At 48.6% G+C, this 17,712-nt stretch overlaps 8 protein-coding genes across 8 annotated transcripts; 7 read left to right on the forward strand and 1 right to left on the reverse strand.

Moving 5' to 3' along the window:
- Window positions 1-184: 184 nt before the first annotated feature.
- On the forward strand, window positions 185-2,692 carry TbgDal_X18980 (hypothetical protein, conserved; the record flags this gene model as incomplete). The annotated part of the gene is made up of 1 exon (XM_011780757.1): window positions 185-2,692. The coding sequence occupies one exon, from the start codon at window positions 185-187 to the stop codon at window positions 2,690-2,692; it is 2,508 nt and encodes an 835-aa protein (XP_011779059.1).
- Window positions 2,693-7,671: 4,979 nt separating this feature from the next.
- On the forward strand, window positions 7,672-9,363 carry TbgDal_X19000 (hypothetical protein, conserved; the record flags this gene model as incomplete). The annotated part of the gene is made up of 1 exon (XM_011780758.1): window positions 7,672-9,363. The coding sequence occupies one exon, from the start codon at window positions 7,672-7,674 to the stop codon at window positions 9,361-9,363; it is 1,692 nt and encodes a 563-aa protein (XP_011779060.1).
- A 615-nt stretch (window positions 9,364-9,978) lies between these two features.
- Window positions 9,979-10,371, forward strand: TbgDal_X19010 (dynein light chain, putative; the record flags this gene model as incomplete). Its single annotated transcript, XM_011780759.1, has 1 exon — window positions 9,979-10,371. One exon carries the CDS (start codon window positions 9,979-9,981, stop codon window positions 10,369-10,371), a length of 393 nt encoding a protein of 130 aa, XP_011779061.1.
- A 296-nt stretch (window positions 10,372-10,667) lies between these two features.
- TbgDal_X19020 (FKBP-type peptidyl-prolyl cis-trans isomerase,putative) lies at window positions 10,668-11,258 on the forward strand (the record flags this gene model as incomplete). The annotated part of the gene is made up of 1 exon (XM_011780760.1): window positions 10,668-11,258. The coding sequence occupies one exon, from the start codon at window positions 10,668-10,670 to the stop codon at window positions 11,256-11,258; it is 591 nt and encodes a 196-aa protein (XP_011779062.1).
- A 576-nt stretch (window positions 11,259-11,834) lies between these two features.
- TbgDal_X19030 (FKBP-type peptidyl-prolyl cis-trans isomerase,putative) lies at window positions 11,835-12,836 on the forward strand (the record flags this gene model as incomplete). The annotated part of the gene is made up of 1 exon (XM_011780761.1): window positions 11,835-12,836. One exon carries the CDS (start codon window positions 11,835-11,837, stop codon window positions 12,834-12,836), a length of 1,002 nt encoding a protein of 333 aa, XP_011779063.1.
- A 113-nt stretch (window positions 12,837-12,949) lies between these two features.
- TbgDal_X19040 (hypothetical protein, unlikely) lies at window positions 12,950-13,405 on the forward strand (the record flags this gene model as incomplete). Its single annotated transcript, XM_011780762.1, has 1 exon — window positions 12,950-13,405. One exon carries the CDS (start codon window positions 12,950-12,952, stop codon window positions 13,403-13,405), a length of 456 nt encoding a protein of 151 aa, XP_011779064.1.
- A 1,038-nt stretch (window positions 13,406-14,443) lies between these two features.
- On the forward strand, window positions 14,444-16,564 carry TbgDal_X19050 (zinc finger protein, putative; the record flags this gene model as incomplete). Its single annotated transcript, XM_011780763.1, has 1 exon — window positions 14,444-16,564. One exon carries the CDS (start codon window positions 14,444-14,446, stop codon window positions 16,562-16,564), a length of 2,121 nt encoding a protein of 706 aa, XP_011779065.1.
- Window positions 16,565-17,165: 601 nt separating this feature from the next.
- TbgDal_X19060 (hypothetical protein, unlikely) lies at window positions 17,166-17,546 on the reverse strand (the record flags this gene model as incomplete). Its single annotated transcript, XM_011780764.1, has 1 exon — window positions 17,166-17,546. One exon carries the CDS (start codon window positions 17,544-17,546, stop codon window positions 17,166-17,168), a length of 381 nt encoding a protein of 126 aa, XP_011779066.1.
- Window positions 17,547-17,712: the final 166 nt, after the last annotated feature.

The following is a 17,712-nucleotide window of genomic DNA, read 5'->3' on the forward strand; positions in this document are numbered from 1 at the left end:
TAAAAAAGAAAAAGAAAAGCGGGATCGCTGTTGCGCTCATTCACACGTTTCGTGGAACATAATTCGGTAAGCGTCTCAAGTTGTATCCGCTGCAGATTTTAAATTGACGTGTTAGGGGAAAGTTTCGACACCTCCCGCCAACGACAGAGGACGCGAAGACACAACGACATACCGGGTACTACCGATGCAGTCTGTGAGGTTCAGCGAAGTGGTGGAGAGGGCGCTTGCGGAATCTTTCCCCTCCGCCGACACTTTTGATAGGTCCGACTTCGATCCTGTTAATTATATCAATAAGGCCTTCCCTGATGCGGCGAGTTTGTCGGAGCTTCCGGCATTTGTCGAGAGCAGCGAAGCTCGATTGAGGGAAACAGAGTGTTCATTGGTGAGGTCGGTGGAGGCACAGGCAGCGAACGCAGTGACTGCCGATAAGGATCTTCGCAACGCAAAGGCCGCTGTTGCCGCACTCTATGAACGCGTTTCAGACATCAAGTTGAAAGCAGCGAAGAGCGAGGACACCGTACATGAATTGTGTCATCAAATTCGTCAACTTGATACAGCCAAAACGAACCTAACAGCGGGCATCAACTTGCTGCGCTCGCTGCAGCTTTGGATGCTGCAACTGCAGACCCTCTCCACGGCCTTTGAGCGTGGTAAGTTCATTCAGTGCCGAGATGCGTTGGCAGAGGTGCAGAAACACTCAGTCACGTTTAGTTCTTTGAAGAATATACCAAAAGTTAAGCAACTCTTCGATAAACAGGCAGTGCTATGTGAGAAACTCGACTACTGTATTCGCTATAAGGTTTTTGGAAGCCTTAACGTCGAGTCGCTCGACGAGAAACAGTTGTCGGAGGCGAGCGCAGTTATTGACCTCCTGGGCAACAACAGCATTCGGGCTATCCGTGAAAGTTTCATTTCCACCATGCTGGAGTCGTACACACAGCGGTTTCAACCGGGAACAGAAAGTGCTCAATTGGAACGCACCGAGCGACGGTATGTTTACATTCGTACGCTTCTTGAGCAGAATGAATCTCTTTTCCGTAATGCGTTTCCGCTTCGCTGGTGTGTGCCACAAGAGTTGTGCTTAACCTTCTGCCTCCGCACTAAGGCAGACCTGGATCAGCTTCTGAGCGAAGCAAGTGGAAACGTCGATGTGGTGGTGCTCACCTATGTACTGCAGAAAACTATTGATGTGGAGCGTGACCTAACCCATATGATGGCTTGGACAGGGGACTTCCCCGGGAAAGAGGCATTGCCTCAGTACAGATATAATGGCATCATTCTGTCATCCTTCAAGGATCACATGAAGCTCTTTGTAGACAACGAAGACAAGCTCATGGGTGAAGCATTATCTCAGCCCATTCTTATAGAGCCAGAAAAAAGCGTGAAGGGTGGTGGGGGTGACAATGAGGGCAGCACCGCAAAGAATGAGCCTGTGTACGGATGGGGCGAGGAGTCCGGCAGTTCTGTAGGTCTGACGATCCCCCTCTCGGCAGACCTTTTCCTATTCATAAGGGAGAGTCTGAAGCGTGCGTTGCGTATCTCTCAGCAGGATGTGTTACTGGATATGGCCGCGGTTTGGCGGAAGTACCTCCTGCACTTTGCAGAATCTGTCGGGTCACTCATCCCCAACCCTGCCTGTACTCGACAGGATGTAAGACACGCGTGTATTATTGCAAATACAATGGAGTTGTGTCAATCTACCAGCAAAGGTCTTGGTGACGAAGTTTGTACCCGAGGCGAGGTTCCGGCTCGGGTGATGGGCTTCGAACAAGTGTCGGAGACATTCTCCGCTTTGTACAGCAAAGCCATAGTTTCCATTGTTAAGGGAATAGAAGCCAATATGACTCCCCTCATCATACAATATGGAAATGAGCGCCTCTCTAATAACATCGAAGATCACCTGGATGTTCACGATGAGTCTCCTCATATACGGTCCATGACTGCCAGCCTACACGACATGATGGAAGTTTGCGCGGTACTGCTCCCACAAACAAACCTCCGGTTTCTCCTCGACAAATTAGCCGCTACTGTGGTACCTTTGTATACCGAAATATATTACCGATCAAAGTGCCTGTTGAGTGGCACCGCTGTAGGTCTCATGCGGGTTGACTCGTCAGCGCTGGAGCGTACGTTCGTTCAGCTCCCCAACTATAATGATCCCGAGCGCTTCGAGCCGTCAAAGGTTTCCGGGTATTTGAAACTTGTCCGGCGGGAGTTTGACCGCTTCAATCGCACGCTGAATGTATTACAGGTGGACCCCACCATGGACGCATTCGTTGATGTGTACTATGAAGCTATGTTACCTGAGGACAGATCCATTCAAAACTTCGTGCGCCTTGTGGAAATGAAAGGACGACGGCGGGAGGACATACCGGCATGGATTGCTGCCCTTTCCAAACGAGGGGTTGTGGAGGTAACGAGACGTGACGGTCAGCGCGAGGTGGCCCGTGCTGCCACGATTAATACAAGTGAACAACCGAATTCCGGTAAAGGGTCGAAGATTTTTGGTAATCTTACCAACGTCGTTGGCCGAAATGCGCAACGGAGCGCCTCCCCAAACCCGCCACGGACCAGCGCGGCTAAAAAGACACAACTGGAAAAGGGATTTGGTGAGCGTCTGGCGGAAGCGGCGTCTTCAATGAAGTTTCTTTCTAACTTTAAGAAGGACAGCAACGACAATAGTGCTAATTAGCTTGTCGACGCTACTTCTCTATGTGCCGTTGTTTCAGTAATTCGTGCTAAGTTTGTGCAGTAATGGGCACATGTGTATCGTGTTTTCCCCTTTGCCGTAACTGGTGACTCTGCTACTGCTAGTATGCGCCGAGTCCGTTGATCTGTTTGCTCTCTCGCCCGGTGTCTGTAGGGCCAATTTTTTTTTTGAAAACACAGTGACTGTGGGGGCTAGTGCTTCAATTCGCATGAATTAGCCGGTTCATCTGTTGTCTCTTGTGCTACGTTTTCTGCTCCAGTGTGTGTCCTTGTTTGGTCTTTTTACTTGCCCTATGCTTGCTGTTATATACATCGCAATCGACAAGGAGTGCAAACCACCTACTGACCCGTTGTTTTCACTTTTTAACCGTTTCTCGCCTTTTCTGCAGCGAAGTGCCACCTGATCTTACGGTGCGCGTGCACTGTCACCCGGTCAACGTGTTCCGGTGAAACGTGAGCTAAGTTCAATCGGTCGGGGAGGTCGACGTCGTAAAAGCTCTGGAAGGAAAGAAAATTAATCAATTCGGATTCGTTCCGATACCCTCTTTTGTAGTTAACTAGTGAGTAGGTTGTATCGTCATCGCATGGCTACCCTTCGGTTTCATTGAATGCTGACTGCACTGCATGTAACACTTCCACGTGGACAAGCACGCCACGACCAGAGATGCCCCAACAGGTGCATTGTGGCGAATGAAAACACAGGTGAGGTTTCCCTCATCCCAGTCGTGCACCCGTCAGAGCGGGAACCCCTTTCCAGAGGCCCTGTGGACGACACCGACGACGAGGGGGATGAGGTGCAGTTTTGTTTCGGCCACATTTCCATCAGCCCCCACCACAGTAGCATTTTCGCTAAGCAGCTGGCTCCACTCCTCCAGGAATTGTGGCGCTGTTTCCTCTGTTACCGGTGGGGGTGTGCAAACTCGGCAGCGAAGGAAGAAGATATCCGTAAGAGCCACTCAGGATGCCCCCGTAGCAGTAACCCCGCGTGAGTTTCAGAAAAAGGAAGACCGTGGTGCAGGGTTTGTTCAAACGAGCTCTACTCTTTGACACGCTCTGTGTTCGTCTACGGAAGTCAGTCGACTACGGATCGCCGAAGTCTGTTCATTCATCTAGCAAAGGCTACCGGACAAACCTTAGTGCAGTACGTTGATTTTGCCTCCCCTTTCTGTTGTGGTGATCGCTGTAGTGTTTCATTCTCGTTAGTTGATTTGCACCATCGATGGGGTGTGCGGGATGTGCTGAATATCGACGATGTAAGGCAGGGGTATAGCGGCCCTCATCGCACGAGGCAGAGCCAAACGCAAGGAAGGTTGTGGGTACCGCCGAAGCGCGAGGGACTTAGTAACGGAGAAAACGTTTCGCAGCGCATACTTTGCGCTATTAAGCAGGCTGAGGCTCCACGGTCATTGTGCACCTTTGCGGAAAGGGAGGACCATACGTTACGAAGCACACTTGTGCTTACTTTCTTTATTTCCAGGCACTCACATGGCGCGGTTGAATTAACCGCGGATGGAGCTACACTCTGGGGACATAAGCACTGCCATCGGGAGAGGCGCAGAGAAGGTTCTGTAGAGGAAGCACGGATCAACATCATCCTTCTCCCAGACAGTGTAGCGGCAGCTCGCGGTAGGCGTGATGCTGAAGAATCTCGTTCACTGGCACGGGTCCTCCAAGCATGTGGAGGTTGGCGTAAAAAGGTGGAGGAGGGGGAAGATCCTGCAAGCGCTGGGGCGGTACATGGCCGGGAACCAGGTCGTGTTGGGTCGGTATCCGCTGATCGGTTTGGTGGTGAGGTACAGCGCCCGCACTCAGAGGTGACCTCGGTGTCGTTGTGTGCTTCGCCGCTACTAAGTCATCTTTTCTATACCACTGCACATTACATTTGTCACGTGGGAAAGGGTCTCTATTCTTCGGACCTCCACAACCCAGAGGCGAAGAGGGTGGGGACGGGCAATTGTGCTGGGTGCATCGGCGGTGCCGAACGGCACTCACCAGGGGTATCTTCCCATTGTAGTAGTTGTAACTCGTCATTATTTGGGTCATGTGGCTCCAGCATTGCCGTTGACTGCGTTGACGCAAGTCTTGGGAAAAGCATTGTTGTGTGCTGTGTCAATTCGGGACTGGATCACCGCCCCCAAGTGCGTCAAGCTCTTTTCTTCGTTCATCGTGCGACAGCCGGTGGAAAGTCTCAGGGCGCCACTCCCTGCGAAAGAAAGAGCTTTGAGAATTCTGGATCAATCAGTGAAGTCAGACAATATTTCCAGAAAAAAAAGGTGGAACGGGAAAACGTTTTTTCTTGTGAACACGGCATGCGGCAAAGTCCGGAAAGACGGTCCGCTCCGATCCCTCAGCCTAATGATACCACGAAACCTGTGTGCAGAGAGTTAGGAGAGCGTCCTACCGATTTCGCCCCGTCCCCCGGTGATGCGGGCGCTTCCAGTGATAGGATCTGCAGCAAGAGCAAACATTGCTGTGAGAATCACGTGGAGCTGGGTTCCCCCAGTAGTGAGCCTCCGCAGACAACCCACACCGCAACGGGAATGCATCGTCTCCACAAGCGCACAGTCTTTGGAGGGTATGATGGGTATCAAACATATAACTTTCCCCATGTAAACCATGACCAAAGTGATAAGGACTGTTCTTCGCATGGATTCTTATTCGACGTAGACAAGAACATGAGTGCACACTCGAGAGTTGTGGAAGAAGCTGCATCAAAGGGAAACCAGCTCTCAGGTCTGAGCCGAGGGTGTACTCGGTTCTGCACGCCGGGCAACGCACACAGTCCCCTTACACCACACGCGAGACATATGCCCGGTGAATCCTCGACGTATAATTGCAGTGCAGCTCGCGCCGCGTTGCTTGAGGAAGGACATACGGAAGAGGAGGAAGAAAAAAAACGTCCCTGCGGTAACGTTGCTCAACTGCCGCGCTCGCAAGTGAGTGCCAGCGAGGGGCTGAACATCTCCGGTGGGCTGGTGGGGTGGGCGAAGGGATCTCACGAACACTGCAAGGGACCCGCGAGTGCAATGAAAAGGACCGACGAGTTGGCACACGCATATTGGGACCTCATTGAAGCGGAGGTGGAAACCCATGATTCGATAGATCATTACGTTAGACACCATGTGGTCGCACCACCACGCACCTCCTCTTCACCTGAACCGCAACGGGAAGTGCCCTTATGGAAGGAAGGACGCGTGGAAGAAGACAGGAAGTCGCTCGGTATGCCAGAGAAGCTGCTGCTGCGAAAAAAAAATGTTGATAAGTCGACGACAACAGCCGCCACATCGACAGAACAGCGTGTTGAGAAAATTATCAATAAAATGGAGGTGCAACTTCTTCTTTTAGGGTACCGGCTCTTCCTTTCTGGATTATCAGAAGATGCAGATCCCGTATATGTTGCGGAAAGCCGTGATCTGACACGTGACGAGGGAAGTGCCCACGCCAGCAACCACACGGGCGTCCACCTTCCAAAACACCTTTTTGACACGCTAGCATCCAACCCAGCGCAGCAACCGGGAACCCTTGGCAAATCTGAGAGCTATCGTGTGGCTGGAAAGACCACATTTGAACAAAGCCTTTGTTGGAAGTGTCTTGCACATCGACACACTCGAAAAGACGATGCGTATAGAAGGTTTCTGGATGTGCTTCAGGCATTGTGCGGGCGTATCACCCCTGAAGGGTGGCTTGACCGTACATCTCCATTCGCGGAGGAAGAGCAGGAGGAGCGGATGGGTACTGGAGAACTATCAAGGAACTTGCCCTTCTCTGTTTCGTCTATGGAGCAGCGTGAATCATCGTTATTACTGCAGGCTAGCAAGCTTACAACGGCGCTGCATCAACGGCGGACCCACAAGCAGCAAGTGATACATGATGATGCATGTATGCAAATAGCAGAGTTGCAGGAGGAACTGAGGAGAGAACGAGAGCAGCGCCGAAAGCTGCAGGAAGAGCTCGCAGAACTTCGTTTTCGGACAAGCAAATATAAGGCCAAGCTCTCTTTCATTGACAGTACATTGAAGCCAATGGTCACCAATGGAATCAAGGAACTGGAGGCAATGATCAGTGAGCGAAAGAGGATGCGGAGGTCTTCACGGGAGGGAGGGCGGAGTGGTGACGGGATAGAACCGTAAAGCATCCACCTTTTTCCCTTGTAGTTTGTTTGTATATATTTTGTCTTGCGTGAGCCACACTCTATCATGTATTTCGGGAATTTCCCCAACCTTCACCTTTGATGTTGTACTGTAGTTGGCTGATCAGGAATACCTTTGCTTACCCTTACTTGGATGAATAATGACCTGTTTTCTTTTCTGTCGTTGAAGTGACGCCATGTTTTCATTCCCCCTTCCTACACTCCCGATATCAGCTTGTGGGGGTGGGAGTGTTGTTTATTTGTACTTGTTTGTTTGCTGGTTTCACAGCTCTTCTAAACCAGTATCACCCTTTAAAAGCGGCACGTGAGCATCCCTCTGGTTTTGTACGTTGGCAATGCAAAGGTGATTGGAAAAGAATGTCAGTACACCGTGGGCTCCGTTCCTTCTTCCGTACGCATGCAAAAGGTAAGTATGTGCATGTGCGTGTGGCTGTGTGCGCATGTGGGTTCTTCATTGACGCCTCTTCTCGGCCAAACCGTGGGGATACTTATCAGCGGCTACATACCATCAAATTACATCTTCTTCTAATGTACCCTCACGTTCAGCCCCAGCCGCTTTTTTTTTCTGATTTTCCAAGCTGTCTACAGCACGCCCATTGATACGCGGGTGTAGACATCAGGGTTAAAACGTTAGCGCGCGTGCGTACACGCAACTATATTTTTGGTGTGCACCTTCGCATTCATATATACGTATAAATATATATAAGTACGTGGCACGCCGCATCTCAGATTTAACGATCTACGTCAGCAGGATACGTTTGAAACATCACATACCACCTGCGGAGGGACGGTAACTCGCAAGTGTGTGTGAGATGAATGGAAGGTATGCTCGGCAGTCGGGGTGTTTTCGTGGTAAACGTCCACGTGAAATCACAACGCAGAAGCTTTTCAACCGTGCCATCGAGCATTTTCAGTCGATTTATAATGACTCTGTGGAACGCCACGAACGCGAGACCTTCGCTTCCCGTGCAGTATTTGAAAAGCAATGTGGTGTGGACCGCGAGCACTTTAACAGGGCGCATGGAAGTTTGGCGAAACATGGCAAGGGGAAAGACTTCGCACTCGTTTTAGAGCAGTTTGAAAACGAGGAAGCGAAATTGCAGAGGGAGCACGAAGAAGAACTTCAGCGGGTGTATCCCCTTGCCTTTTTGGAGCTTGACACAGCCGCTGTCCTTTCCCTGACACTGATTCCTAGGCTAAAGAGCAAACTCGACTTACTGGAGAGGCAGCTCACTCAGCGGCGCAAATTCACCAATCAACATCAAGGCGATGCCGCGGCGAGAGGAAGTCACTCTCGAGATGTTGACCCTCCTGTGGACGCAAAGGAGTCGGACGACAAAAACGGTGCGGATGGCGTCCCGTCTGAAGTGAATGATGCGAAGATTGGAATCGAAAAGGATGATGTCGGAACCTTGTGTGTTGGAAGAGGCGCGTACATTACGGGTGATGAGCCCAATGAAGTGGAAGAGTCAGATTCTAGCGCGTTGGTTCAGGTTTTAGATACTAGCGTTGAAGATGGGAAGGTAGGCACTGGTACTGGAGGGGGGTTTCGTAATCATGTGCACCGATTGGTCTCAAGAGGATTGGGTAACATTTTGTCCATCCCAACAGACGTCATGCGAGCTGGCGCTGCCGATTTTGCCCGTATTGGCTTACTCCTCAACACTGAGAGCCGCAGGGAACGGCGCAATGAAAGGAGGAAATTTCTTCGCAGCCACATGGAAGTTTGTGGTCCCGAGGGGAAGACCATCGGGAAATGGGAGCTGAAGCGCCTCCTCCAGGAAGGAAAAGAAGATAAATTGAAACAGGAAGAAATATTTGCAGCGCTGGAGGCGGCGAAAACTATGCCGGAATTTACCGGGAGTGATATGAATGCCAATATAGTTGAAAGCATGGAGAACGATGGGGCTCCACGTAAAACTGCTGGTGCATCAACTGCATCACGCGAAACAGGGGACACAACCGCGTCGGAAACGGTTGTAAAGCGCCATACCAAAATCGTCTTTCGGGGAAACGGTTCGCGACGGGACGATGGTGTTCCATTTACCAGAAAGGACTTTGAATGGACTAGTCTGGGCCTTGACGACGAGAGTATAGGCGAGGGCTCTCGTATGGAGAAGTTGGCGGAGTCGTACATGTGGCCGAAGCGAACTGAGGACCGTATTCCTCACATTTTGTGTGGTGAGGTCATACCCACGTATTTTCGTGTGAGGCAGTATCAATTAGACACTTCTTCACCCACCACCGCGACCGTGCAAATGAGTGCCACCGGAGAGGACGGCTGTCCCTCTACTCTGTTGGATGATTTCGCAGAGGCGACTCAACTTGATCCAGTGCGAGAAGGGATGTCTAATGGAGAGAAAGGAGTAGTTACAAAAAAGTCCCCGTTAGTGTTTCGAATTCCGTTTCGCGCGAAAAGTGTTTGGCTGAAGGTAGACACCTTGGGAGATTTTATTGCCAGCCAGGTGAAGTTCTTCGGGGCCGCAACTTCTCGTGAAATATAGATTTTTGATCCCCATAGGTATTTGTTATACTTTCTACTCCCTCCTCCCTTTCCAGTGCATTCCTTGCTTATTCCTGGACTCATTTCGTCTTTGAGCCTTTGTCTCATATCGTGTAATACATTTTGAAGTAACTTCCACCGCGTGAAAGAGGCGAGGAGGATATGGGGCGCAGCAAACAGGAGGGGAAAGGGGGGGGGAATGACAGCAGTAAAAGTGTCTTGATATACAAATTTGCATAGATGCCCCTCCCATTGTGTGGAGCGGTGCGGCATACACGCACAAGTAGTCACGGGTCATCCTGAGTACTGGAGTTCTTGCACCACAGGCACTTAATGTGATCTCTCCCCTCTACTTCCTCCCTGCGCAACTCCCACTGTAAGCATCTTCTAGGAAAGAACAAAAAGTAGATAGGGGCACTTTTCTGACTTTCTTTGGAAATCTTGTTTTAGCTGTGGTAGTTCTCCTGCGGTCCTTGTGTCGTCTGTCTATTACCGGTATTATTTTTACGATTTTAGGTCTATTTTTTGGCTCTCCACTGCGGGTTGCGGGGGCTTAAAGCGAGGTCGACAAACCTTTAGATAGGTAGACAAGGGAGTGATAATTACCACAATAGACATGGCGGGCACCACCGCTATAGTAAAGGACTCGGCAATGTCTCGAGAATTGCAGCAAGACTGCATTGACTGTGCCGCGCATGCACTACACGTCATGGGGCTGAATGAGCAGACCGCGATGGCACAGTTCATCACGCGCGAACTCAATAGCAAATACGGATCACGTTTCCACTGTGTTGTAGGACGCTCCTTCGGTTCATATGTTGGTCATGACAGCCAGTACTTCATCTACTTCCTGATCGGTGATTGTGCGTTTCTGATCTGGCGCACCGTAGATACCTTCGAAGAGCGTGTGTTTTATGCAGCGGTGGACGACATAGCCGTCGGAAACAAATATTATAGTTGCGAAAAAAACACCTGTGTTGATGAGAAGCTGGGACAAACGTCAATGTAAAAAACTTCCAAGGTACAGCAACCACCAGCGTAACACCCCTACAAATGAAATCGGTCGGTTGTGCAATGTCATTTGTTTGTTCTCTTGCCCTTGCATTCACGGAGCTACTTATATGATGCACTAGATCCCTGCTTGGCACTTGCTATTCAACTCCTCCCCTAGAAAAGACACCTGGTCGTGAACGTGTCAACATAATCCCCATCATCACAATGAATTCACTTGTTTGACATATTCAAGTCCAAAGGAAGTGGGTGAAATAGACGGAGGGTTTGAATTCTTCTATCAATCAAACGACTATGTATGGTGTTGAGTGTTTTCGGCCACTTGGCCTCGCCGCCTTTATGTTGGCAGTCCTTTCGGTCGTGCGGGTCGCAACATCAGAAGATGACCCAAACAAACTGACGCCGCAGGAGCGCATAGATAGATACCGCAAACGAGTTGCGCGGTCGTTCCTCCTTAAGATGGCTGAAGAACCCGGTGCCATGACGCTCCCCTCAGGCGTCGTTGTTCACGTGCTCAACCGCGGCGGTGGTGGACGGTCGGCTGCTGTTGATGATGAATGCACCGTTCACTACACAGGAACACTGAAGGATGGAACTGTGTTTGACAGCTCACGAGATCGCGGACACCCCTTCAAACTTAAGCTGGGTCAAGTGATTGTTGGTTGGCAGGAGGTCCTCCAACTGATGCGACCCGGCGACCGCTGGAAAGTTTTCATCCCACCTGAACACGGTTACGGTGCGAGAGGTGCAGGCCCAAAGATCCCACCCCACTCCGCACTGGTGTTTGACATGGAGTTGATTTCCATTGAAGGCGGCGGCAACGGTCGCACTGAAAAGGAGGTGGAGGAAGTTCTCAAGGGTTATGCGGGGAAGGGAGACTTGTAATTGGTTGATTATTGAGAGGAAGGGGGAAGGTAAAAGAATTTGCCGTGTATGATACTGTGCGGGGGTGCATAAACGCGCTTGCTGGTAGTGTTCACCGGGGGATCAGAGTTGTTGTTAGGGAGTTAATGTGTGTTAATAGTGTTTGTTCCCGTTGGAACAATTTTCACATATGTATGGGGGAAAGGGAGCAAAATCAAGGCGGCACCGCCCGGAAGGCATCATCTCTACTGCTGTTTTTTGCATATCAATCGTGTTTGCCACCCTCCTACTCCTGTAAAGTAGGGGGTTGTATTCTACCGATGTTAAAGCAGAGACAACGACAGAAAATGGCAAGGGCAATAACAACCAAAACAACCGTGATCATCCAAGTTGCAGGTACCAATAATGGAGACGATACCAAGTGCCTATCTTATCTCTTGTCACCGAATGAAAAAGTTTCTAAGGAGAGAAAAAAGTGCGTCATACTATTTACGAATCATTCCATCACTTTTTTGTTTGTGCGCTTACTTTCAGCATCCTTCCCCTCTCACTGCTTTTTTTTTTTTGGACGGGTTGTTTGTAAGGGTGTAGGTTGCAATGAACAATAGCAATAATTCCTCCGTAGGAAGCATCGGCGCTCCACCGCGGCAGAGACACAAGTTTGGCACCTGCACAGCTGAAGGTATCGCAGCACCCGTAGCGGCGGGGGGGATAATAACACGTGGAGGGAATTTTCAGAAGCCAACTCCCTCAAGTGACGACTCCGCGGCCTCAACAGAAGATTTATCTCTGCTCTTGTGGTGTAGCGTCGGGGTTTTCTTGTTGCTGTACGTGATCAGTGGGCGGTTTCACAACCTCTATATAACTCCGGAGGATAATGATAAGGCGGAACAAAATTTCCTCCAATATTTGTCTGAGCGTTGGTCTCGCGAAGGTGATGCAATCATCACAAAGGCGTCAAATGATGCCAGTTTTACGCAGCACGGTGATGGACGTATTTATTTCCGCGTAATGAATCAAACCTTTCCTATTAAGGAGTCCACGCCGCCACGCGTTGTGTCAAAAGTATCTTTTCCGGAAGTAAGCAGTGACAACCGGTGGCGCGGTGATTTGAAAAATGCCACAAGTGAGGCAGCCATGGAGTGGCGTAACCTGACTCAGACAATGCAATGCGCTGGAACCGATGGGCCACTCATTTTTCACCTTGTCGCATTTCTTTCGAGTGGCGTGCGCTTTGTGAGTACATATGTTCCACCAGGGAAGCCTGAGATACGATCAGTGGGGGCCCACATTCCATGTCTGAATGCCATTCTGCCATTGATGTGCAAAGGTGACAAATGGGAAATTATCTGCCCTCCTGAGATGGCATTCGGATCCCACGGATTTCAGGAGGTGCCCCCATCTGCGACAACAATCTGGCAGGTTCTCATGTTGGATGTGACTAAAAGCGGGCCACGCACGCGGGCACACGTGCAAAAGCTCCTCGCGGCAGCGACACGACGTCATTCCGGCGAGCTGCCGATTACTCGAAGGGAATTGTACGAAAGGGCAATGCGAGCCCGTGGGAAGCTGTTGGGTAACGGTGAAGGCACACTGTAAGGGTTGGCATTATGATGTGTGCAAATACGCATCGCGGGGAGGGGCGCCACCTTGTGGTGGCGTGTAGTGAAGAGAAAAGAAATACAAATGGGAGGAGAGAAACGAAATAGTCCATGCAATATATAAGAAAAGAATATTTACGGGGGTGGATACCTTGTTGTGAAGCCCCATGTGCATTGATGCCCGCGTGTCTGTTGTACAGCACCGCTATTGGCTCGGCTGTAGTGGTCACTATTGTTTGGCTCTGTTTTTACTTCCCATCAACATCCCTGTGGCAACTACAGAGAGGGGAGGGAGTAGGGCGTTTTAGTGAATTCATAGTTCTCTTTTTTAATACATATATATATATATATATATATATATATATGTGTGTGTGTGTGTGTGTGTGTGTGTGTGTATTTGTTGGTTTTCTTCCCGCTTCCACAATGACACGAGTATATTTTGGTGGTGGTGGTGGTGTTTTTAACCCCCTGTGGGGGAGCTCTGAAAAGAAGTTAAAGAACCTCTTTCCGACGAGTGAAAGGAAAAAGGAAACAAGGGTCAACAGTACTCCTTTGATCTGGGAGTGAAGGGAAATTCACCGACCTTGAGCTGTTTTTTTTGTTTTACTATTTTGTTTATTTGTTTCCATTCAGTTGTTTTCGTTATCATTATTGCTGTCACATCGTTGTTCATAACCAGTGTTTCAATGTCTTACTTCCTCATCCGATCCCAAAGTTGGTTTAGGAATGCTCCGAACAAAAAAAAAAAAGATTGTGTGTGTGTGTGTATAGACAAGACCATAGTTACCGCCTTTTTTTTTGCGCCTTCACTGCGCGTAATATCCATTGTGTGTTGGTTTATTAGTTGATTCACTGATGCAGATCATTATTTGGTGTTAGTGTCCTTTCTATCGAATATTTTACTCACTTCCCATTCCGTTGAATGGTGGTGATATTTCAGAACGATAGAGCACAAATGTCTGTGTTTCCTCGCTTATTTGTGCCATTCCGCAACACGCCAGTCTCCTCTCTTCTCTCTTTCCTTATGTGAACATGTAAAAACATAAATTTTACCCGTAGTTGGCACTCCGTACCCCGTAAATATAGCATTTGACTGTGGTTAGGAAATCCACATAACGTATAGCACATATACTTATATTGTTGTTCATATATATATATATATATTTATTTATCTGTTTATTCACATCCCCGCCGCGAGTAATAGTTTTTCTGTGCCTGTGTTTTATAGAGGAAGGAAAAAAACAAGTCAATCCATCGACGAACGACAGCAAAAACTAAAACATTTAAAAGAAAAAAGAGCAAAGTGGAGGGGGAAAGTAGCAACAAAAAGAACAGTGTTAAAGAGAGGTATATATTTATTCACTATTTCACCTATACGTTGAAGGAGGAAGAAAGAGAGAAAATCGAACCAAAAACGAGGTGAACGAAAGGGTGGCCGACTCTCTACGAAAAAATAAAAAATAAAATAAATCAACAGCAACAACAACAATAATAAACACACCAGTAGACAAAAGAAAAAAAAAAGATAAAACTAGATAGGCACTGGAAAGGGGTGAGGTCATCAGGAGTGGGCAGTTCGCAGCCTTCCAGGACCTCCTCCGAGAAATGGACCCCTCGAGAGCGTTGCAGGAGGGTTCTGAGGTCTCTGCACTGAACTCAACGGATAATTTTCAGTTTCCCGCGCAGGCCCTTACGGAATGTACGGAATGCAACGGGGATGTGGCGGCTTCAAGCTTTGCAAGGCTCTCGACGGATGGTGAAGGCGGTAGAGCAAGTGAAAAGGAAGGTGACTCACCGGATCAGATGGATAATGACAACAGTGAAGGGGGCGAATTTGATATTTTTGAAGACGTGGCCCCCGGCGTCTCGAAATGCTCCGCTCCACAAACCGAGGGCACGTATGCGGACCGAGAACCCCCTCAGCTCTCCAACGCATTGGAGCGGGAAACTTCGCAGGAAATAAACCGCATTGAAAATAAAGTAGTTGCTGTACGCATTGACAGTAGCACAGTTAACACCTCAGACGACTTTATTAGTACCGTATTCGACGACGTTGACAGGTCCCCATCCCCATTCATTGTGTTGGACCATCTGGAGGACGGAGGCTGTCTTACGTATCAGGGGACCGTGGACTCGGCCATGCTTCCGCTAAAAGAGGAGCGGGCGCGAATACTGCAGCGACTCGGGATGTTGCGTGCCACTGAGCAAAGCCGGAGGCAGCAGCTTTGTAGAAAGTATGAGGGAAAGGTAAACAAGCGAATGGTGTCGCTAGCGGTAACCGCAGCTGAACAGATAGATGCGCCGTATGGAAATAGTACGTATCTGACCTCCTCAAGTGTAGTTTCCACTAACCTTGATACCCAACACAATGAAGCGGAAGAACGAGAACAAGAACAAGACCAAGACCAAGACCAAGTTCTCCCCCAGGACAGTAGAAGGGGAGAAACTACTGTAACTCGGGGAGTAATGGCGGGCTGTTCGACAACAGTATCAAAGGAAGTAACAGGTAGCGTCCGGGAGGGAGCCTCCCTCGTGTGCGATCAAGTTGATAATGTAGAGAGTGACGAGGATGAACCTCATTTCACCGAAAGACTAACAATGTTGGACTGCATGACACAGGAGTGCTACAAGGGACTAGTCCAAGAGGGTGAGTTTTTTTCTGGTGAAGCAGAAAGTATGGTTAGCGAAAACAGTGCGGATACCGACTCCAGTGGAGACGGGGTACACAGCCGCGCTGATAACATGACGGTGTGTGACAGTGTCGATTGTAATAAGCTAGACACGGCGCCGTTAGAAGGTTTTTACATACCAGTACCCATGGACAGAACAGGACAAGTGGAATACGTCTTCAATGGAGATGACGCGCAGAGACGGTTGAAGTTTCGTAGAGAGGAATATGAGTTGCAGAGGGCTTTGGGTCGAGTAGAGGGGAAGATAGACGCCCTAACAGCGTGTCGCCTCAGCAAAGGCATTCACTACTGGCAGAGCGACGATTCAACTGACAGTTGCCCGCGCTGTGGCAAAGTTTTCTCATTCACTGTGCGGCGGCATCACTGCCGGCGTTGTGGGGTGTTGCTGTGTAACGACTGCTGTTCACAGGTTGGGCGAGATATGTATGTGCAGGTGCGCACTAGTGCAGTCACAAGTTCGGACGTGGGGCCTTCCCATGGTTCGTCTTCATCCCAGCGCACTACGGGAAATGCCACGGACGACGCATGGCTATTCGGTACATGTGAGCCTACTGGTTCTGAGAACACACGGGAAAAAAGACCTGGAAGCACTCCCAACTCACTTCAACCTAACGAAACTATTAGTGACACCTGGCAATATCAGGGGAGTAGCAGTAACAACAACAGTCTGCCCAATTGTATATGCCTGCCAAACAACGGACGACGGGATTATCGTGGGCGGGGTGGCCTGAAGGTGCGGTATGTCCCGTGGGTCCGCATTTGCAATGCCTGTTATCTTGTCTGCCTTCGCGCCCGACTTGGAGGGAATTATAAACCCATTCTTGAGGACAATCGCCGCCGCTTCCATGTCCTTAAAGAGGAGGAACAGTCCCTTTTGTGTATCAATAGTACATGGGAAATGCGATGGGCACAACTAAATGTACTGAAACATGTCGTCATTGAGCGAACAGTGCATATGGCCCACGACCAGGTGCAGCAAGCGGTTGGGGTATTGTCCGATTGGCTTCAAGAGTGGCGGTTATGCCTCAAACCGTAACAAAAAAAAAAGAAAAAAAGAAGAAAAAGAGGGTCATTCCTTCGTGTCGTTTCTTTGGTTGTTTTATTCATTGATGGTTTCCCGCCCTCATTTCCTTCCCCCCCTTCCCCTTCTACTTTCTTTTTTACCCTTTTTTTCTTGTTTTTTTTAGTTTTATCGTTCCGGTCTCCTTTCTTTTTTTCTGTTGTTGTTTGACAGATGCTCCAATTATTATTATTATTATTCTCGATTGCTATTATGTTTCTCCCATCCGAGTTTTCCTCCTCTATGTATTATCAAGTGAATAAAGGGAAGATGAAAAAAAATAAGTGTGTATGCCTACGTTTGTACGTCACTACTCGCACAAATTATATATAAACATGTTTGAGTATATTCGAATAAATAAAATAAATGTACACCTTCACGCTCCTTGTGGACATCTGTCTTTAGCTTTTCATTCCACCGTTTTCACCTCGCTTGCTCAGTTCTGTTCTGTTTTGTGTTGTGTTGTGTTGTTTTTTTTTTTCCTTTACGTATTTTCATTGTTTTATTTGTTTTGTTTTCATTTTTTCTTCCTTTATCACCACTATTTTTGTCATTTTTCTGGCCCACACCTCACAGCCTAGAAGAAGGGGTATGTGAAGTAAAAATATAGCGGTTCCTTTTTGTTTTTTACTTCTGCTGTTTTTTTTTTCCTTGGGTGCGTTAGAGGAGAACGTAGTGTGTGAAAAGAAAAAAAAAGAAAAAAGTGTGTGCATAAGAACGAAAAGAGAAAAGGAAGCATATATATATATATATTTGAGTTTGAGTGGTTTGTTGATTGGGAGGTTGGGAAGGAAGGTGGGATGGAAGAAAAGAGAAGTTGAGAAGCTGAAAAGATGGTAAAACACCAAAATGGCGCTTCGGAGGCCCTTACGGTCGAGTGGTTGTTGTTTTTTTGTCTTTTGTTTGGGGGGCGGGAGGGTTTTCCCCCCCCCCCCCTTTTTTCTTGTCTTTCTTGCATAAACGTGGAGACACGGATTTTTTTAAAAAAAAAAAAGAGAGAGAAAACGGAAAAGAAATGTGGGTGCACTCAATATAGGAAAGGAAGTGAGAGTACATATGAAGCCAACTTTTTGTACGTATGCTTACGGAGACATAAGGAATGTATATAATTTCATTACCTTGCG

Source organism: Trypanosoma brucei, chromosome 10 (assembly GCF_000210295.1).
Source record: "Trypanosoma brucei gambiense DAL972 chromosome 10, complete sequence".
NCBI lineage: Eukaryota > Euglenozoa > Kinetoplastea > Trypanosomatida > Trypanosomatidae > Trypanosoma > Trypanosoma brucei.